The 23158-nt window shown below is 41.9% G+C and overlaps 1 protein-coding gene across 1 annotated transcript; it reads left to right on the plus strand.

The window, feature by feature from the left end:
• Window positions 1-2992: 2992 nt before the first annotated feature.
• On the plus strand, window positions 2993-4611 carry OXGR1 (oxoglutarate receptor 1). The gene has a single exon (XM_019443795.2). It carries the CDS (start codon window positions 3149-3151, stop codon window positions 4163-4165), a length of 1017 nt encoding a protein of 338 aa, XP_019299340.1. The 5' UTR covers window positions 2993-3148; the 3' UTR covers window positions 4166-4611.
• The last annotated feature ends 18547 nt before the right edge of the window (window positions 4612-23158 follow it).

Consider the following 23158-nt stretch of genomic DNA (forward strand, 5'->3'; position numbering starts at 1 on the left):
TTTTGTTTAAAATGTTTTAAATGTTTATTTATTTTTGAGACAGAGAGAGACAGAGCATGAACAGAGGAGGGTCCGAGAGAGAGGGAGACACAGAATCCGAAGCAGGCTCCAGGCTCTGAGCTGTCAGCACAGAGCCTGACGCGGGGCTCGAACTCACAGACCGCGAGATCATGACCTGAGCCGAAGTCAGACACTCAACCCACTGAGCCACCCAGGAGCCCCACTTCTTACGTTAAAAGTGGTTAAAGAAGCAAACTTAAAACAAACAAAAAAAAGGTGCCATTTCATTAACCCTTCAGCCCCAGATAAAATTTTGCTGAAATTACTCATTGTTCTTTTCTTCAGCAAATATGTATTGAGAACCTTCGCTGTGTTGGCCCTTAGGGTATGAGGTGATTCCGTGTTTCTGGTTTCAGGGAGTTGACAGACAAGCAGTGTGGACCTGACTAAGGACTTGCTAAGAACTGGCTTCTGGAAGTGCTGCCTCAGGGACTCTTTGACCGTGACCATTTTCTTTCAGGTATAAATTATTGCTCCCATCTGGGCATGAGCCCATTTAAAGAGTCTGGCCAAGGAAAAAGCTGTCTGCTGTAGTTTCCTGGCCTCAGAGAACCCTTGCTGGTCAGCAGTACCTGACTCGGATCACCTTCACTGCTGTGTAGGTAATAGTTCTAGGAATAGCGTGTCCAGCGAGAGTAAATTAACTTGACAAGGAAGGAAACATTTGCTCTCCATCTGTGATACGCGGTCCCAGGGAGCACTGGCGTCTCCCCTGGAGGATCCTAACAGCTGCCCAGTGGCATGCTTCACATCCCGAGGCTAGTCTTTCCCCAATTCATATGGAATAGAAGTCATAAATGTTTAAGGCCATCCTGATCTGCACCCTAAGTGAGATCCAGAAGAGTATATTCAAGGCCAATGAACTGGGGAGGAGTCTACTAGTTTTGATTAGTTAAGTTGGGCCAGTCTGAAATCTACCTCTTTCCTGCACTGGGGGAAAGCTTGATAGTGTAGATTTTAGTATCAGATAATAGTAATAGTGATGGCAGACGATGATATAGCACGTATATCTTTCAAAACACATACATAAAGTATGTTTCAAAATATACTTAACTCATTTAACCTCTCTCAACCCAAAGAGGTGGGTGCCGTTATTGTTGACAGGTTAGCCCTGGATCACACAATTTAGGATGTTTGATATACTTAGCCCATCTGGGATAAAGTCTAATTCAACCTTGTTATTTTAGAGCATTTATTTGCCTCTTGCCTACTCACTGTGAGAGGCATCCCAGCTCTGCAGACTGACTGCCCTAGTCCTCATCTTATGGCTCACTACTAACTAGCAGTGTGACCTTGAGCAACTCATTGTCTTCTTGGTGCCTCAGTTTCCTCGATAAAATGGGCATGATCACAGAATTACCTTGCCAGACTGCTGGGAGGATAAAATGAATGTATACTAGAGTATACATTGTATACATTTGTACCCAGGACGCGCTATTATTTTTATTATCAGTTATTATTTTCTTTCCAGCTTCATCTCCCACTGGTCCTTAATATAGCAGCCATGCTGAGCAGAGCTCCCTTGAATATCTCCCTCTGTCATATCTCAGTGCCTTTGCACATGCTATTCCTTTTGCCTAGAATGCCTTTCCCTTCCTCTCGCTACTTTCCGCTTAAATGTTCCTTCCTAATGACCTTGCTTCGTGCCCTCCCCTGTTCTCCAGGCAACTGTTCCCTTCCGTCTCATGCCATTCATCTATCAAAGGACTTAGTGATTAACAACTACCCAACATTTACTGAGCACTTATTATGTGCCCAGTAGTGTTCCAAGTGTTTTTCCTGCCTTTTTAAAAAAAATATATTGACAGCTCCATGTGGTAGGGTTACATTTCGTCAAAATTATGTCCATGTCTATCTCCCCCAGTAGACTGTGATAGTGGCTTGTACATCTGTGTGTGTTATTCATTTTGTATCTCTAGGAGCTGGCAGAGTGCCTAATTAATACACAGTGGGCACTCCGTAAATGTGTAAGTGGATACATTTTACCAACATCTATTTACATCTGAATAATAAGCTAATTGTAAGTGATTCTTCTTTTAAATAATCTTCATGCTTTTCTCATTGCAGAAATTCACTGTCAAAATTTTAGAAAACCCTGATAAGTAAGAAGAAGGAAATTAAAACGCCACTGCTCCCAGCCCTGGAGAGCTTGTGCAATGTGCTTAGGGACACACAAGTGTTCTCAATAGCCAAACTGAGAATCAAGGTCAGGCAGGCTGGCGACAGAGCGCAAAGCTTTAACGCTGCATGAATCTGCTCTTCCTTCTCCCCTGGCAAACACACACGCACACACCCTCCCGTGAACAAATTATATTAGCTATTAAAATAGGTTGGAAGAGCCGACATTGGAAAATGAAATCTACCGTATGTATGATGGCGCAAGATGTGAAATCTACATTTAAAAAATGGGCAGTATTCTGTCTTTTCATGCCTTCACTCTTCCTGTTCCATCATGTACGTGGGGGAATCTGGACTGGGAAGCAGCGTAGTGAGGGAAGCTAGAATCGAGGATGGCCTCTAAATCAGAGAGACACAGGTTGGAGCCCTGGCTGTGCCACCAGGTGCCTTCCAGGGACGTGTTGCAAAACCTCCCTCAGTCTTTATTTCTCCTGTAAAATAGAGATAATAAGAAACACTTCACAGCGTCTTGTGAAGTTTAGAGGTTACATGATGGTGAAGTGCCTGGCGCTTGATTAATGGTAGGTCTTGTTAAGTCTCTAATGGTGACATTCTGTGGCTTCCCCAAACAGCAACCTTGCCAACTTGATGTCCACTGCGGCTACGTGTATTTATTTGCAATCCTTCGTTTTCATTCTGGTGGTAACTTAACTTTCATATTATTATTAGATGCCTTGCCTCACAATCTTTTCTTAGAAATTCAATCTCTTCTCCACAGGGTCTCTTTGAGATTAAAGAGAAAGAAGTGGCACATTTAGGATCTGAGAGCAATTTTCATTTAAAAGAAGATCATTGTTTTCATTACCCTATCATTAATGTTTTCTATTTTCCTTTATCAGGGAGTTAGTTTGAAGTGATTTGTGTTGCCAAACCGAACGCTTGTTTTCCTGCAAGATGAAAGGAGACAGCCATGAATGAGCCACTGGACAGTTTTGCAAATGCTTCTTCTGACTTCTCCGATTTTGCAGCGCCTTTTGGAAATTGCACTGATGAAAAAATCCCACTCAAGAGGCACTACCTCCCTGTAACATATAGCATCATCTTCCTGGTGGGCTTTCCAGGGAACGCAGTAGCAATTTCCACTTACATTTTCAAAATGCGGCCGTGGAAAGGCAGCACCATCATTATGCTGAACCTGGCCTGCACAGACCTGCTGTATCTAACCAGCTTCCCTTTCCTGATTCACTACTATGCCAGCGGCGAAAACTGGATCTTCGGGGATTTCATGTGCAAGTTCATCCGCTTCGGCTTCCATTTCAACCTGTACAGCAGCATCCTCTTCCTCACCTGTTACAGCATCTTCCGGTACTTCGTGATCATTCACCCCATGAGCTGCTTTTCCTTTCACAAGACTCGATGGGCCGTGGTGGCCTGTGCTGTGGTGTGGATCATTTCACTGGTGGCCGTCATTCCCATGACCTTCCTGATCACATCAACCACCAGGCCCAATAGATCAGCCTGCCTTGACCTTACCAGTTCGGATGACCTCGCCGCTATCAAATGGTACAATCTAGTTTTGACTGCAACTACTTTCTGCCTTCCCCTGGTGATAGTGACACTGTGCTATACAATGATTATCTGCACCCTAACCCAAGGACCTCAGAATCACAGCTGCCTTAAGCAGAAAGCTAGAAGGCTAACCATTCTGCTACTCCTCGTGTTTTACATATGTTTTTTACCCTTCCACATCTTGAGGGTCATTCGGATCGAATCTCGACTGCTTTCAATCAGCTGCCCCATCGAGAATCAGATCCATGAAGCGTACATCGTTTCTAGGCCGTTAGCCGCCCTGAACACCTTCGGTAACCTGTTACTGTATGTGGTGGTCAGTGACAACTTCCAGCAGGCCCTCTGCTCGATGGTGAGATGCAAAGCCAGTGGGGACCTGGAACAAGCAAAAAAAATCAGTTACTCAAACAACCCTTGACATACTTCATTTAGTCAACCAAGAAGAAAAGCCTGCTGACATTTTAACTTCTAAGTCCAGAACGGCTCCCTCAGTGGCTCTCAGGAAATATTGTATGTTCAGCTAATCACGTGCTAAAGCCAGGACGGGGCTACCGGGAGTTCTTGGTAACCCATTAATTGAGATCTTCCCTAGGGTAGAGGTAAGAATGGGATACGTGCATATCAGCAGAAGATTCACATGTAGAATCCAAACTATTACAAATCAGGGACATCTTGCAAAACATCTAGTCTTGGGGCACCTGCATGGCTCAGTTGGTTAAGCCTCCAAATCTTGATTTCGATTCAGGTCATGATCTCAAAGTTCATGAGTTCGAGCCCCTCACTGGGGCCTGCACTGGCACTGAGGAGCCTGCTTGGGGTTCTCTCTCACCCTTTCTCTGTCTGTCCTCCTCAGTTCTCACTTTCTCTCTCTCTCCTCTCTCTCAAAGCAAAAAAATAGATAAACTTAAAAAAAAGAAAAACATCTATTCTCACCAATAAAATACACAGTTATATATGTATGTGTGTATATATACATACATATATATGTATGTATATATACATATATTTATTCACACACTTGCCCTAGATCTTTCAGGAAGTTAGTGCCAAGATTGGAGAAAACCAAGCTACTCACTCATGGTTTCATGCCCCCTTCATACTGGGGCCTGTTTGTGTTGAACCCCCAGACTATCCAAGGCATTATTTATCTCTTTTTCAGTATTCTGTTTTCATTTCATAGCTTTAAAACTTACTCTTTCAAACTTTGCTTTGAGGCCATTAAACTGCGTTTCTCACAAGGCTTTAGTCAAGTAGATTCAAGGCGGTCAGTACAATTCACCTGAGACACCCCAAAGATGTCAGTGGAAATAGCAACATATGTGGGTCATTATGTCTGTATTGTTGTAGGTCGTTTTAAAAGTTGCTGCTGAGTTTATAAAAATGACCAACTAATACTAGTTATTATCACCACATCCTGGGGAAGGAGGAGCCACTTCTTGGGGAAACAGAAGTCCTTTTAAATACCTTGTATATAGGGGCGCCTGGGTGGCTCAATCGGTTGGGTGTCCGACTTCGGCTCAGGTCATGGTCTCACCGCTCGTGGGTTCGAGCCCCGCGTCAGGCTCTGTGCTGACCACTTGGAGCCTGGAACCTGCTTCGGATTCTGTGTCTCCCCCTCTCTCTGCCCCTCCCATGCTCATGCTCTGTCTCTCTCTGTCTCTCAATAATGAATAAATGTTAAATTTTTTTTTTAAATATCGTGTATATATTGGGTGTTAAGTAAAATCTAACGTCGTCATGATTTCTGTGGAAAACGATTCTCAGAAACACCGATTCCCTTTAGATAACTTTCTCTTTTGTGACTCTCTTGAAAATATGTTATCTATTTATTTTAACAGCTAAAGCTATTTTTGATTTATGTGTGTGCCTAATTATCACAATATAAGTTGAAATAGTTTGAGAAAAATGCTCAGTCTGGACATTTAAAACCTTAGTAAATGTGTCGATACAATTAATAAACTAATTTATAAATTTTTTATGTTTGCTTTTGAGAGAGAGACAGAGTGTGAGCAGGGGAGGGGCAGAGAGAGAGAGGGAGACACAGAATCTGAAGCAGGCTCCAGGTTCCGAGCTGTCAGCACAGAGCCTGATGCAGGGCTCGAACTCACAAACCGCGAGATTGTGACCTGAGCCAAAGTCGGATGCTTATGAAACTGAGCCACCCAAGTGCCCCAATAAACTGATTTAAAAACACTGGATAAATACTGAATAAGCTGGTAGTGTTTTTCTGTGAAAGTGCAGCTTTACCACCATTATATATATTTACATGAAGCTTATGTTCTCCATGTGTAGAGAGCAAAACTGTTTGTGACTTTCAGGTTCTTCTAGAACATTACATCTGACTTAGACCTAAGTAAAGATGTGCGCCGGGAGCCTCTGCCAGGCTTGCAGGGGGAAGAAAGAGGCAGGCCGATGGTTCCGCACATGGATGTTTCTGGATGATGGCACTGTCTCCACCACCCACCTTCTGAGCCATCGTCTCCAGGGCCTTTCCAGAGCATAAGGAATGAGCTGTTTGACTGGAGGGCTTGACTTCCTCATGCACATTGGCTGCACAGCATGAAACAGCATTCAGAGGCCCGTTGGGAACCTGAAGGCCGGGTAGCTCTCCTTCCCATCTCCCCAGTGTCCCGCCCTCACCAAAGTGTGGACAGGTCAGCCTCTGTACCACAGCTGTTGTTATTCTAGCCCGGGACGCAAACCCCTTTCTGTCTCTATTCTTTCTTATTTCAAAGATTTTACCCACCAGAAAAAAAGCCACCCGAATCTCCTTTATGTCTGTCTCAACTGTCTCTGTAGAATCTTTTTTATCCTTTTCCTTCTTCCCACAAATGTACAGAACAGTAAATCATTTCTCTTTCTGATTTCAATTCTTCCACTGTGTCTTTGGTCCTTACTCTGCTGTCTTAGGGATTTTACTCTGCCACTGAATCCCATTTTCTCAAATTTTTAACATTTCTATTACCTTGGATAACCGACCTTAGTTTGGGAACATGCATAATATTCCTTTATCCTCAAAATACCTTTGCTCACTCAGCTGTGTTATTCTTTTATTGGCCCTGCTCCCTGCAGGTATGGGTCAGGTGCAGATGACAGTCTGTCCTCCAGGGTTCTGCTGATAGAATATAATCACAAAGATCCGAGCTAAATTAGACTCAAAGGGTCAGTCTTATTTTCCAAAGTAAAGAGTTCTGGGCTAATTGTGTTTGGAACTGAGGCCAAAAGAAGAGATTGATGATATTCCCAAGACTAGAATAGGACCCGAATGACCTTGTCTCATAGTTGTAGGCCAAGAAAGTACGGGGACAAAAGAGCAGAGCTCTGACTGTCTGCCAGAGAGGGAGCTGCTGGGTCTTCTCACCATATGAGGAATCTAAGTTCAAGTCAGGCCCAATGCGCTTGAGTGCAGGGAATCTAGAAAAAACTGTTCCAAACTTTAGCGACGCGGTAACCCCTCCACTTTGTTTTTAACTGTCGATCATAGAATTTTTTTAAAAATGTTTTCTTTTTAATTTTCATTTTAGAGAGAGAGAGTGTGAGCGGGGGAAAGGGACAGAGGGAGAGAGAGTGCGCAAGAGAGAATCTCAAGCAGACTCCATGCTCAGCATGGATCTTGACATGGGGCTCAACCCCCCGACCCTGGGATCATGACCTGAGCCGAAATCAAGATTCAGACGCTCAACCGACTGAACCACCCAGGAGCCCCTATCATGGAAATTTAAATGGTCAAAGAAGTAGAAAAAGTAACAAAATGACCTCCCATATCCATGACTGAATGTCACCAGTAACCAACATCCTGCCATTCTTGTTTCATCCATTCCCCCCACCCTTTTGTTTTTTTGCTAGAATATTTAAAAGCAAATCCTAGGAAACATAGTAGTTTCACCTATAAATGCTTCAACGTTGATCTCTTTCAAAAAGCAGAAAACCAAACAAAATAAAAAATTATTTCTTAATATTATCTAATATCCAATCCTTATTTTCCTTCCCTTGGCTACCCCAAACATGTCTTTATACAGTTGGCTTTTTCAAATTAGGGTCCAGACAAGGTCTATGCACTACATGTGGTTGATAGGTCTATCAAATTTCTGTTCATCTATTAGAGTTCCCCTTTCCTTTATTTATTGTCATCTATTTACTGAAGGGATTGAGTCATTTGCCCTGTGGAATCTTCTTCATTGCGTTTTAATTCCGTTCGGCTGTTTGTCATGTGGCTCCATGCCCTGCATTTGGTGTAAATTAGAAAGGAAAACTGGAGGTTAGATTAGACGTAGATTCTTTTCTCCCACCCTCGCTCCCTCCCTCCTCTCCCTTTCTTTCCCTCCCACCCTCTTTCCCTGCCTCCTCTCCTTCCTCCTTTGTTTTCTTTTCACAGAAACAGGACTCCACCTCAGGAGGTATAGTGCCTGACTGCTCTCCATTTAACGATTGAGCAGGGGTTTCAGGATGTATCGGCCTGATCCTTGTATCATAAAGATACAACTTCCTTTGCCCTTCATAGTTTTCCCATCATTACTTATTGTCTGGACCCACTAGGGTGTTCACAGTGGTGACTTTTAAAAGTCTAACACCCTTCTGCTTTCATTTGTTACGACTTTTCTGTAAAGATCTTTAACCCATCAACTGTCTCTTCCCCTGCTACTCTGAGCACAGACCCACCGATTACATTTAGCTCCTCCTCCTCCTTTGGGAAGGCACAAATAAGGCATGAAAAGACAGAGTGTAAGTACTGGCAGAGTATCCTTTCTGTATGGGCCAAATTTTTGTTCTTTAACTCTTCAGGGTTAACGGCCATTGCTGTGACCCACAGGGTTAGAGCTGCAGCCTTGGGGAACGAGCTGGCCTTGTTGCGCCATGCTTCTACAAACCCACCTTAGTGCCTCTGTGTATCTTCTTGGACTATGGCAGGGCATTTTCACTTTCCCCTAGAGAGCTCTGAGAAGAGGGAGAACAAGGCATTAATAACGACAAGGCCACGTAGCACTTGAGGCTAAATGCTCACTTCCTGTGCTAATTTCATTCTTAAATTCCACCCAGCGAACACCGTTCAATACAATCTACCTGATACTATACAATGAGTCCAGATGATATCAGATGATACAAGGCCAGCAAGGCAAAAATCCCTGAAGGGTGAGAGCCCTGTTCATTACCGAGTTCCTGGGAAGAAACTACATTTGTTATGCACATTGATCTGTCTTCTTCCAATTCTATTTCCTTTTCTGCACTTTCTTCTGAATATTTTCTATTTATCTTTCATTAATCCTGGCTTGTACTATAGATAATTTGCTATGAAACTCATGCATCGAATTCCTGATTTCAGATATTGTTTTTTTTTTTTTTTTAATTTATACAATGTACTTTTGGTTCTCTTTATTCTACCACTTCTGTGAAGTAGTTTTTGTTGTTGTTTTTGTCTTTTGATCTGTTTTGTCCCTTTCCCTACATTTTCTAGAACTGAATAATCAGTTATTTTAAAGTCCCAATCTATTTGCTCCAATGTCATATCACCATTGGGTCTGCTTCTCTTGTCTGCCATTTTGCCTGTGTTTATGGGTCATGGGATCCTGTCTCCTTGAATGTCTATTAGTTTTTGCTTGGCTGATAAAAATTGCCCATAAGAGAATCAAAGGGACTCCCCTGAGAGGTTTTTATTTCAGTTATTTTACTTTTTGATTATAAAGTTTTTATTTAATTCCACTTTTGAAATTTCCTCTCACTCACTAAATAAGTCATTTTCTTTCAACTCTTCAAGCATATTTACATAGCTCCTTTATTATCTTTGTCTATTAAATCTAGCAGGGACTGGCTGTCTTGCCTTACTTCTGGTGGCTCCAGAAGGAAGCCATTTCCTGGCATTTTCCAAGTTCTAGAAGCCACCTCGTTCCTTGGTTTATGGCTGCTCCTTCCATCTTCAAAGCCAACATCTTCAATTCTCTCTGATTTGTGCTTCTAGGTGACTATCTCCTCTGCCCAACTCTGATTCTCCTACTTCTTTTTATTGTATCTCTTGCAATTACCTTGGGCCCACCTGGGTAACTCAGGATAATCTCTTCATCTCAAAATCCATAATTGAATCACATTCTCAAATCCCTTTTTCTGTGTAATGTAGGATATTTACAGGTTCCTGGGATTAGGACAAGGACATTTTTGGAAGGCTGTTACACAGCTGACCACAGTGGTTTCTTAAAGAGCAACTGACTCAAGTAACAATAATAACAATGTAAAGTGACCTTGAGGCTGGTTTCTGGTTGCTTTTTTTTTTTCTTGGCTGTGAGACACATCTTTCTGTTTTGCATGTGTAATCATTTTTTACTGAATACCAGATATTGTGAGTACATCATTGTAGAGATTCTAGATTCTATTATTGTCCTCTGAAGATTGGTGACTTTTCTCTAGTAGACACAGCATTTACTTGCTAATCACTTTAAAATTATGTTGACTCGGTTCTACAAATTTTTAAAGAACAGGTTTGTGAAAAGTCCATGATGTTTTCCATACCCTTCTAACACAGCAGGACCCAAATGCCAAATTCTGTTTCTCCTTTGGTCTTGTCCAGACTTGGATTTAGGCTTTTTTTGTCAAAGCATGTCTAGAATAGACCTTACTCTGGGGCATGGTCTTTACAGCTAAGACACAGCTTTCTGCCGTCTCAGCAAGATGCGTTAATGGAGTGTTAGTGAGATTTTTCTTCCCTGGTTGGGCCAGACGCCCTCGCCCTGCTTGACCACTGGTGTCTCTGATGCCATAACAGCATCTTACTGGTGAATATCAAGTAGTCTCCCTTGCAAACATCGCCCTTGACCCAAGAATCACAGGAAATCTGCATGGGGGCCCCTAAGCTCCCCATGATTTCTTTGTCCTTGGTGCTCTGCTCCAAATATTTCAAATGATTCAACAATGCCAAACTCTGGCCTCTGTCTCCTTAGATCAACGGGACCACAGGACTGCTGTCTTCTGCTTAGACTTCAGATTTCTGCACCACAGTCAGGAAATTATTTCTGGACAGAGAGCCTGGGTGACCGTGGGGCTTATAGCATTACCTCATCTATAGTCCCAGCCTGAAAACATTGGATCCTATGTTTCGCCCGGTCCTAGTGTTGCTAACAGTGGGAGAGCCTCTCCCTAACATTCTACTGTACCGTGTACCAGGTTGGGGAGCGGTATCCGTGTGGAGGATTCCTGCCTTTCTCATTAATGCTTTCCACAAAACATGGGAGATTTTAGGGGCTCCTGGGTGGCTCAGTCAGTTGAGCATCCGACTTCAGCTCAGGTCATGATCTCGCAGTCCGTGAGTTCGAGCCCCACGTCGGCTCTGTGCTGATAGCCTAGAGCCTGCTTCGGATTCTGTGTCTCCCTCTCTCTCTCTCTCTGCCCTTCCTCCCTCATGCTCTGTCTGTCTGTCTGTCTCTCTCTCTGTCAAGTACAAATAAACATTAAAAAAAACTTAAAATGTGGGAGATTTTAATTTAAACATGGAGGTGAGTCTCCTCCTCTCCTCAAGTGACACTAGAGCAATGACAGGAACATAAGTATAAAGATATTGGAAGGTATGGAAGCTGAGAGCCCATGGTTGAGTGGTGAAGCCAGACAAAAACAGAGCTGATAATGCGGGGAATCTGTAGGTAGGCTGACGTACTCTGGTTAACTGCAAAATGCTTAGGAGTTAAATTACCACTAGCTCCCTCTCAGGGATGGTTGTAAATGGGACTGACAACAGGAGGTTCGGTTTAAAGCCTGAATAAGAAACAATGGCATCTCCAGAGACTCTCCCTTCTCCTGTGCAAACCGACGACTGTCCCTTTCCCACACCAGAATTCAAGGCTCTTCATTCGGGGGAGGTTGAAGCAGGAAGTTTCTTGGGGACAATAGACAAAACTGAAGGCAGCAGAAAAGCGAGGTGCCAAGTACTGGATAAAAAGACGTGGCTCTGCTACCAAGGGCAACTCGTGCTTGCACTTCCTAGCAGAAGATTCGTGCATTCTTCTCTATGGAAATGAAAATACAGCAATAACCGATACAAATTCCTGATGTGGAAGAACGGCTTTCTTCATGCACCCAGGTGATCTGACTTCAGAGCCTGTGTGCAGAACTACTACACTCTCCTGACTTACATAAAAGGAGAGAAAATACTCGATGCTAACAGTTGGGGAATAGCTCAGCCTGCTCACCCACGGGGCTGCCTACGAGTTGACCCCCTCGTCAACCCTGCTTCTCAGCGCCTTCCTCTTCAGAATGAGCGGTCAGCCACAAATAACAAGGTGACCGATGAAAGCCTGGAGTAGGGATCAGAGACTCCAAAATGAACACACAGGGAAAAAGCACTCAGGGAAACAGAAACACCGTAGGGAGCATAAGAAAATTTCAAAAAAAACCTATAAATTAATACTCTCAGAGACATCTTTGAAACAGACCAGGAGGTTCTAAAAGAATGACTGTTCAAAAGACAACAAAGAACTCTTGGCTACTGAGCAGGGGGAGGTTAGTGGGGTTATTCCACTTGCCCTCTGCTACCTGGCCACATCTTGGCGTGTGCTCTGCACTGGGGAGCCGAGAGTTCTCCTGGCATCTTCTTTCAATTTATTCTAAATGCTTCATAACTAGAAGAAAGTCTCTGAGGTTGGTAGTATGATGCCAGAGTTATTTCCTGATTTCAGTGCAGGTAAAACATTCTCTGATTTTTGTAATCTTGAGTGCCTCTGGGAGGTTTTAGGAAAGTGGGATGTTTTTAAGTGTACCTAAACCACTGAGTTCCTTGAAGTTGCCCTATTGCCTTCTTATTTTATCTCTGTGATCACATATGAACTAAGAGTATATGTTATGTGATTATATAGTAGCATATCATTTTTTTTCCTGTGATTTGAAAATATGCTCGTAGCCTGAACTGTTTTTCTTTCTAGAAATGCTCGCTGACACTACCTTAATGCTTCTAAATGATTTTTGGGGGGTTAGTCACAAGACCCTGCAGGAACATTAACAGAAAAATAAAACATACATGCATAAAATCTTTTTTAGTCTTTATTTATATTGCTGCTGGTTAAGTAAAGGGATTTATAGAATGGAGGAATGCCTTCATGTTTAGGACTCAATATCAGTTTTAAATGCAATCAGGTTAACTAACACCAGCATCTTCTGAACCTCTATACCATGTGCAAAGTTCTGTGCTACACCCTGGAGACAGAAACCTGAGTAAGTGAGCAAGTCTGCTTCCAAAGATAGACAATCGTGCAAACTAGCTGCATGATTGATATGTACCTTTTAGGGTGATTATTTATGCTACTCTGCATTTACTTACCAAATCTCAGCGAAATGTTTATCCAGTTCATTTTGCATTTTAGTTTATTATTACCCTAGTTATGTTCTAAAGAGCTTAATCCAAAGGGATTATTTCAGGAACATATATAATTATCTAAATCTCTCTCACTGATAACTCTGAAGGGTGTTCTAAATGGCAAAGCCACAGAAATATCCTAGGGTGCTAATTGTATATGGTTAAATGCCCTATTTATCTGTTTAAATCCACATAAGAGACAATCAATACCACAGTTAATACTTAGTATTATTTCATTATCAGAGGCAACACTATAAATATCTGAATCGTACACCATGAAAGCCAAAAAAAAAAAAAAATCTACATGTGCATCACAATTGATGCTCTCTGGATCAAAAAAACAAAGTACCTTCTTGCAAAACATTTTCTGATTCACATAGTCCATTTTAACTAATAGAGCTTCTCCCTTCCCCAAACCCAGATGTTATTCATACTAAAGAATTAAAACACAGCCAATGTTAAGGCCTCTATTCAATTTTTAGCCATCCACAAAAGCACTGCTGAAGTTTAGTTTTTGAGAACTTTTCTCCAACCATCCAGCCTAGGAAAACAAGCTTCCCACCTCTCTTTTCTATTCATGAGGCATTTTGAGCACTTTATTACACAGGATTTGGATTACCAGTCTTCCATGTCCGTGCATTCTTTTTGTCTCTGGTGAGATTTTAATTCCTCCAACACACAGTCACATTTACTTGTGTTTCCAGCTCCTAGCAATGTGCTAGAAGGTATGACATATGGAACAACAACACAAAGGAGCCTCTCTGAGAATAAGAAATATCTACTTATAATCCCACTTCTTATTTGACCAATTTCTGGATATGAAAAATTCATGCTTAAACCGAGTCTTTGTATTGCCTTTGAAGAAGAGGGGAAAGACTTGTTTTTAGTAACATGCTAAATTAAATCTACTGCGCAACCTTCCAATTGGAAACGACAAAAATGGCTAAACAAAGTATTGTCGTAAGCACCTATAAAAATGCTCACTGAGCTGGTAAGAAACTAAAAAATCCACAAAGGACAAAATACAATATATAGCTAGGGAACTAGAGGTCAGCAAGCAACAAAAACAGCAGTTTTCTAAACAGTATCTGGTGCTTTTGAGCCTAAGTTTTGATATCTGTGTTTGGATAAGTAGGGTGATCGTATATCCTGGCTAATGCCTGTTGCCTTGGTGTAATTATTAACAGCACCCACTCTTATTCTTAAAAGTATCTTGAGTGGTACATGGTCATCCTAATTATAAGAGACAGGACATAATGTAGGAAACTTGAAAAAGTAAGGATTCTAATAGGAGATCTCGCGAAAACCAGCGTGTTAATGGGCTCCATTCTCCATGTTAGGAAGAATGATAAGGACACAAAGCCGAAGGAAGCAGTGTGTGAAATAGCCTGTATTTACTTTGACACCGGGCAGAAGGAAAATGAATCTGCCCCTGAGAAATCATAGTCAGCATCAAGCCCTCATGTACATTTGTTGTTATCTGCATGTTTAAATTGAAGTTCAAGTGGAGAATTGCATTTAAAGTGATTTCCAGATGGGTAGTACCACCAGGCAACTGGCAGAACATATGCAAAACCTCTCTGAGGGGACACAGCTTTCACCTAGGTCTCCAAGAATTCCTGGTGGTAAAGTTTCCAAGGAAATGAGAAACACATTTAAAAAGAAAGCACAAGAAATGCCAACCAAAAGGCACAATGGGTGAAGTACATCAGAGTTGGAGGATAGAAGAATCAGAGTGTCAGATTTTCCTACGTGAGGAATATTAGGCATGGATTATAAAATGGAATGTTTATTTTGTTCAAAAAATTAAGAAAGTTCTAAGAAGTGGACTGATAAAGATAAGACTATAAAATGATTAAGCAAATTTAGGAAAACAAGACTTCCGGAAATAACAAATGTAAGTCGCTATAAAAAAATATTAATGTTCTGTGTCTCCTTCTCTCTCTGACCCTCCCCTATTCATGCTCTGTCTCTCTCTGTCCCAAAAATAAATAAACTTAGAAAAAAAAAAAAAAAGGGGGGTGCCTGGGTGGCTCAGTCGGTTGAGCGGCCGACTTCGGCTCAGGTCATGATCTCGCAGTCTGTGAGTTCGAGCCCCGCGTCGGGCTCTGTGCTGACAGCTCGGAGCCTGAAGCCCGTTTCAGATTCTGTGTCTCCTTCTCTCTCTGACCCTCCCCTATTCATGCTCTGTCTCTCTCTGTCCCAAAAATAAATAAACTTAAAAAAAAAATTAAAAAAAATATTAATGGATTGGTAAAATAGGGGATTAGATACAGCAAAAAAGACCATTAAGGAGTTGGAAATGAGATAAGAAAGAAACTATCTGGAATGATACCAAAGAAACCCAAAGAAACCAGAAAATGAAAAGTGTAAAAGGGCCCTGGATTGAAGACTGAGGAGGCTTCACATATACATGAGCAGATTTTCAGAAGGAGATAGAAAAGAGAATGGGGGAAAAAGCAAGAACAGTCGCACAATTAGGTCACACGTGTTTATTGTAGAACTTAGCATGCAAACAAATGGATCATATGAAGGAAGGCTTTGCATAGAATGGTGTTGAGAATCTGTCGTAGGCCAAGGATTGTGATGAATCCAATTCTGTCACATGGCAGGTATAAAAGATAAGTCAGTCAACCAGCCAGTAAATAAATGAATAAATAAATAAATAAATAAAATTTAAATGAAATCAAGAAAGAAGAGGGAAAAAGAAACAGAAAAGTGGGACAAACAGAAGCCATACAATGAGATGGAAAAACAAACACAAATATGTCAGTAATCACACTAAATGTGAAAAGACTAAATATCCCAGTTAAAAAGAGCAAGGTTTTCAGACGACCCTTTAATTTAATATAACGTATGGCCTTTTAAAGAGACACATCTAAGACATAAAAACAAGTTATGAACTTGTGAAAAAATGAAAAATGCAACAGATTATAACCATGAAGGAAATAGAACTAGAAATTGTCTTAAGACAATACAAGTTTGATACTCATTAAAAAAATCAGTGATGTTCCTGGTCAGAAGGCAGCTTTATCCATGCAGTGATTCATGGACCGAAAGACTTTTCACCTCGTGAGGCCTCCACTGCCCAGGGCCTCAGAATCTTCTTCTTTTTTAATGTTTATTTATTTATTTTGAGGGAGGGAGAGAGAGAGAGAGAGACAGAGAGAGAGAGAGAGAAAGAAAGAGTGTGTGTGTGAACGGGTGGAGGGACAGAGAGAAGGAGAGAGAGAATCCCAAGCAGGCTCTGTGCTGAGAGCCTGCTCAGTCCCACAAAATGTAGGCTCATGACCTGAGCCCAAATTGAGAGTCTGATGCTTAACCAACTGCCACCCCACTGCCACCCGCGTGCCCCCCGAATCTTCTCACCTTTCTCACATTCCATCAGCAATAACCGATCACAGTTCTCTCCAAATGGTTTGGTTGTAAGAGCCTCATTATCTGGCTATTCAGGAATTAAAAGACTGGTTTTCTGCCGACCATCCCCACCTCAATACAGAACAAAGTAAAGATAATATCAATGTAAAAGCTCCTTCAGAGAAAAGAAACGGAAGAAAACAATAGTCATGGGAATGTTGAACCCCTGCCATGTAGACATTGTGAAAACCCTCTTCCCTGGCTGTGATGTTCCGGAATAGACTCAATTCTGTTTTCTAGAAGAAACTTCCTTTTCACTGTTCCCCAGGGGTTTTAAGATTTAGCAAGCATCAGAATTCCCCGGAGGGCTTGTTACAATACAAATTGCTAGGCACCATTCTTAGAACCTCTGATTCGGTGAGTCGGGATAATTTACATTTCTAACAGATTCCTGGGTGACAATGAAACTGTTGGTTTGGGGACCACACTTTGGAGAACCACAGTCCTAAGGCCCCATCTGAAATGGGCTGGAGGAATACGTACTCCTTGAGGGTGCTTCATGTTCACTGCCAGCTTCCTACTGGGGCAAGTTTGGAGACGTGAGAGCTGTTTTATAGTTGCAGGCTTTAAAATTTTTTTTTTTTTAACATTTATTTATTTTTGAGACAGAGAGAGACAGACCATGAACAGGGGAGGGGCAGAGAGAGAGGGAGACACAGAATCTGAAACAGGCTCCAGGCTCTGAGCTGTCAGCATAGAGCCCGACGCGGGGCTCGAACTCACGGACCGTGAGATCATGACCCGAGTCGAAGTCGGACGCTTAACCGACTGAGCCACCCAGGCACCCCGTTGCAGGTTTTTTAAAACCAGCCTTCAGTTTATTTAGCAAGATATTCCCACAGATACTTCCTAGATTCCTCATCTATTTGCTTCCAGTAAATCCCATGTATGAATAACCACATTAGTTCTTCCCTGGATAGAATTCTTTGATGTGTATCTTTACTTTCTGCTCCGCACCCCCCACGGTTGACTCTCTCAAATGCAATGACAGGTATCTCGAGGCCATGTTACAAAGTAACCTCGAAGTGGAAAGAAAGAACCTTAATGCAAACTTAGCCACAGAGCCGAACCCCTTCGTGTAACTGAGAACCCCTGCGGGACCTTTGCTGCTCAAAGTCCTTTCCGTTATAACTTCTAATTCTGCTTTACAGCATAGATACAGTTCTGCCAGTCCTCAAACGTGCAAGTTCCTGGACTCTCTCCATTCCCGTTCATCTCTGCCCTTGAGCCAGCCACTTCTTGTGGGGACTCACCTTTTTGTTTTTCGCACTTTGCTATAAGAAGAAACCAACACACCAACATTTCTAGCTCCTTCCAATTACTGCTTGCAAATCCACACATTTACTAGGCATCAGATACGCTTTCAAGATTACAGCAGGCCACGTTTTATGCTACCAGGGAATAGAGCTCTCCGTATTTCAGTCTGGTTTTATTGTTTTCCTTGCTGCCTGCCACCCACCTATTACCTCAATGCTACAAATTTTACAGTTTATTAAGGGGCGGGGGGATTCCCACTTCAAGATAGCAATTCCCATACTGGTTAGGGTAATAAATGTTAGCTGATGAAACAAAATAGTCCCCAAATATGGTGATTCACGCAACAGAGGTCCTTTTCTTGCACAAGTGACTGCCCAACATAGGTGTTCCTGGCTGGCAGGCTATTTACCTACGTGCAGGGATTCAAGCGTTTCTGTGCCTTCTATCTGTGGCCTCACCAAGTCCCAGGATCCCAGAGTCCCTGTATCTGATTGGATAAGGAAAGAGAGAAGGCATGCACTTCTTGCAACAGTGCCATATCACTTCTACACATATTCCATCGTCAAGAGCGGGTCATGTGGCCCCATCTCCATGCAAAGGTGGGTCAACTAATTGCCGACTGAGCAGACGCTTTCCCACGGTAGCTACCTTCGGGAAGGGGGGAGGGGCATGAGTTAGGGGGAGCTGCCAGGCCGTGAGCTTTCTTTGCGACAAGTATCAAAGATAATACGGTAACACTTTCGAAGGTAAAGGAGCCTGTCTTTAAACACCCGAAAAGGAAAGGATTTTTACACAAGCCACGAAAAGTTACAAACCGTAAATATATTGATAAATTCAACTATGTAAAAAATTAAGAGCTTCTATTCATCCGAATACACCATGAAGAGAGCAAAACGACAAACCTCAACTGTCTTTCAAGGCTGTCTCTGAAGATACTTGCTGTAGAAACAGCTGCCCCTACATACCCAGAATACGGGCAAAACTCTTCCAAGTGAATAAAACAGATAATTCAGTAGAAACAGTAAGTAAAAAGACGTAGGTAGTGACTTCCTGGAAGTAGCACGAAAGGCCACCAGGTATGTGGAAAGCTGTTTCCACTCATTGGAATTTAGGGAAATGCAAAATGGAAGTGCAAAGAGCTGCCATTTCGCACCCGTCAGGTTGGGTGAGTGTTTAAAAGTTGGGCAAAGCGAAGTATCAGTGAGGAGATGGAGAGAAGTGAATTCTCTTACGGTGCTGTTAGGGACAAACATTTACACACTGATTTATCAAACAGACTGACATTGCCTCGTAAGGGTAGTGGGTGCGAGGGTTCTTGTTTTCTCATTATCCAATAGTAAACTGTGTGTGTGTGTGTGTGTGTGTGTGTGATCTATCTCATAGTACAAACATTTAAAACAGCACTCTTTTGAAAATATGGTGTAAGAACTATGGAAAAGAGAACGGCCACACCTCGGTTGCCCTGGACACGGTTGTGACGTCCCGTACTGCCTCCCTGTTTAGAACTGGCCCTTTCTTCCACCCCTGGATCAGCAGCGGATGGCATTTCTTCTCAGACTGATGAGAAATTCCAGCCCGAACAAATCCACCTCGTCATTTTAGTCTCAGTACTGGCGAATGGGGGATGAGAAAGCCGAGCCATGGAATCTTCTCCATCCCAACGCGCAGCCCTCTGCAGGAAATTCACGGAGGAAGCACACCTTCTGTTTATGTCAGAGGGGTTAATTAAGAAGAGTTGGTGTCATTTCCAATAATTACCAGAGATCGAAATTTACAGAAGGCGCAATGAGGGCCCGGAGGCTCTAGTAAAATAAATCTGCCTCTGACCACATGGCTGCAGCTGTTACATCTCAGAACGTATTTTTCAAATCACCTTGGCTTTTTGAAAGCCGGAGCCTGAGAATAGCGTGATTCCAACCACGTGGACTGGACCAGAAAACAAGAAGGCCCCACAAAATGCCACATGGCTGTCCTCGGTGGCCTTAGAAAGGGACACAATTCATTTTCCATTTCTCAGAGGAGTGAATTTTAAAGCTTCTTCTCCAGGATCCAGAATTTAAGGACAGAAATAGGCTCTTCTCTGTCAACTTTCAGACTGAAATAACCAGTTCTTATAATAAACTATCCAATGTAGTCTAAGTGAGGCAGAATTTCACACAGCCCTGTGTTGGGGAGCACAGGAAAAGAGGTTGGAAAGATAAATTGGAAGTTTGCAACCTGTCTTTGTGGAAGGTGAGGTGAAGCCTAGACTTCTAGAATCTCCCGTTCTCTGAAGGTGCTCCAGAAACCACTTCAAATCCTACAATGAGTGCACAGCAGTTACTCCTTTATCCCCCACAGGCGAAATTTTACTCCCTAATTGCACATTACCTTGCCTCAAACGCCAGAAACAAAACATCCACTAGAGGGCATAGAAAAGCTTATTAGAAATAAAAGTGCCTCCGAGAAAACCCTCAATATTGGAAAAAATGAAAGGCTTAAAATGCCATCTCAGCCAAATGCAGCTGGGAAAGGCAAAGTGAGGATGCATTTTAAAAATACAGTCTCTTTCTATAAAATAAGATCCTCCTTTTGGAACGTGAACTAAATAGACAAAATTAGTAAATGGGCACCTTTTCCTACTGATGTGAAACAACTAACAATTTCTAACTTACCTTACAATTTAGATTAGCCCACAGATATCGGTGGTTTTCATCCAGAAAGGTCTTTCAAAAGAAAAGTACTGTAGTGGCTATTAAGCATCACAGCACTATTGGCTTACAAAGCCAACACTTTCTTAACTCACTGTGCTTAGAAGCTTCCAAGGGACCCCTGACCCGTAAGAGATGGAGTCTAATGAATGGAGATTTTGTTTGGGAGAGAGTAGGATCATCTGTTTTAGGAATCTGTGCCTTGAACTCACTGGGAAATAAAGTCATGATCATTTAGCTGACTAATCCTTCATCTGGTTGGTTTATGGCCTTTGTGTTGTTGTTGTTGTTGGTGGTGGTGGTGTTTATCTTGGGTCTATGGGTCTCTCTCCGGAATGTAAGAAATGCATATCAGCTTTGGAATCCTGCTTTGTGATAAAAATGAATTGCTAAGTCATGCTATGACTTCATTTGCCAACCACATTCCTTCTGCCTCTGCCGAATCACCAAATAACTCCACGTTGCTGAAATCAGTTGAGCTACAAGTGAATTCTTAATAAGTATTGATGCATAAGGAAGATGAGGACATACCTGGAGACGAGATGCTGAGGGGAATTTTGTTGATCCCAACAGATAATCATTTGTTTTAAACTTGCAAGAAAATGGAAGTCAAAGGAGAAATTGCCAAGAAATGTAAAAAAATTATGCTGTGGGTTACTTGGTTACACGGAGCTTGTGGCAGAAGAGAAAAAAGGGGGAATGAAAAATGCAACAAAGGAGATAACACACTATAACAGAGCATATGTTGGTAATAGTTCAACATGGAGACTGCTGTTATCTTTTGTCTTCCGGGATGGAAACATGGAAGAAGAGCTGAGGAGCTTTTGGAAGAGACTCTCATCTTTACTGACAGGTACGGTTTCCAGACCAAAGAATTCAGTGGAACCTCATCTAAAATTCCCTTGGGTGTCAGAAGCATCTCAAGTGAGCAGAAATTTTGAGGATTATGTTTTCTCCTGTAAAGGCAGTCTTTTTGCTTAAATTTTTACTGTGTGCTTGGCTTGGCATGTACAATAGAGGAGACATTTCAAATCAGAATTAAGAAGAACCATTAGACTACAGAATAATGATGGTGGTATCGATTATGACGATGACAGCAAATTCTTCGGAGTGCTTGGTTGTAAGCACTTTGCATGTACTAACTCATCAAATCCTCACAACGACCCTATAAATTAGAAATTACTATTATTATTCCCATTTATAGATGGAACTGAAGCGCAGAGAGATTAGGGAACTCACCCAAGGTCACGGGAGTAATAAACAGTAGAAATGGAATTGAACTCAAGGGATCTGTCTCAGGGCCTATGATTTTAACCACTGGCCAAACTGCTTCTCTAATAAATAAATATTGTCTGTTATCATATAATGTTATGGTAAAACTTCGGTTTGCGAGCATAATTCGTTCCGGAAGCATGCTTATAATCCAAAGCACTTGTATACCAAAGTGAATTTCAAGAACCGTTGGCTCAGTTGTGATCACGTACTACTCGCTTTGCAAGACATCCCTTGTTTATCAAGTTAAAATTTATTAGAAACGTTGGCTTGTCTTGGGGAACACTCGCAGAACAAGTTCCTCACAATCCAAGGTTTTACGGTATTGTATATTACTTTTTTGTCTATTAGCACTCGTCCTGTGAATGAAAGGTAGTAATCTGTAAGTTCAAGTGTCCTGTACCAGTTGACAGATCCCTGCACAAGTTAAGAAGAACGAATGCTATTATTTGCACACAGTCTCATCTCGATTTTGTATCTTGGAATGTACAGTGGTATCTCAAGTAATAAACTCTAAAGAAGCAGATGTCAACAATGTTCTTCATGTTAGATAGAATGTGCCAAAAATGTTTATATTCCTAGTCACCTGGAAGGAATGGTTTGGGGCAATCGGAAGGCAAGTTCAGACACTGGTGTCATCCACTCGGCATCTTATTCCCTCCCTTACCTTATTCCCACGTCTCCCTCTTCATTTTCCAGGCCTTTCCACATACTCATGACTATAAAATTTGCTCTTGCCCAGCAGTTTAGAAACTTTCATAAGACTGATATCACACAGCATTGGGGCTTTCTCTGAAGGTATGTTTCCCTCCCATCAGTCATTTTTAAGTAGAGCTTAATTTAAAATTCTATGACTTTGATCAAACCTAAGGGAATTCCTCGACCAGAAAAGATTGAGGGAGTGCCCATGAGGCACGGTTTTTATGGGTTTAGTTGGCCTATTCCTGTACTTACTCCCACCGAAGTAGAAGACTTTAAAATATAGGTTTTATATTTAGTCCAATCATATGATCTCAGGCATTTTGCTTACCAAGTTTATCTGAGCATCTGCCTGAACTTTTCTAATCATTTCTTTCAGCTAATATTTTAGACATTAGGAGGTTCGAAAAATCATAAAACAATGCCACTCTTTTCACAAATATCTTTTGCTTTGGTAAATACAGTTATCTTTCAGAAATATGCATTATTTGTGTTAATACGTGATAGGTTTATTGTCATTTTTAAGTTAATAAATAAATTTAGAACTTATTCTTAAAAATTTTAAAGTTTATTTATTTTGAGAGAGACAGAGAGCGTGCACACAGCAGGGGAGGAGCAGAGAGAGAGAGGGGAGAGAGAGTCACAAGCAGGCCCTGCACTGTCAGCACAGAGTCTGACATGGGGCTCAATCCCACGAACAGTGGGATCATGACCTGAAAGAAATCAAGAGTCAGATGCTTAACTGAAC

This window comes from Panthera pardus, unplaced genomic scaffold (genome assembly GCF_024362965.1).
Source record: "Panthera pardus isolate Hobbes unplaced genomic scaffold, ASM2436296v1 HiC_scaffold_1, whole genome shotgun sequence".
NCBI classification, from domain to species: Eukaryota; Metazoa; Chordata; class Mammalia; order Carnivora; family Felidae; genus Panthera; species Panthera pardus.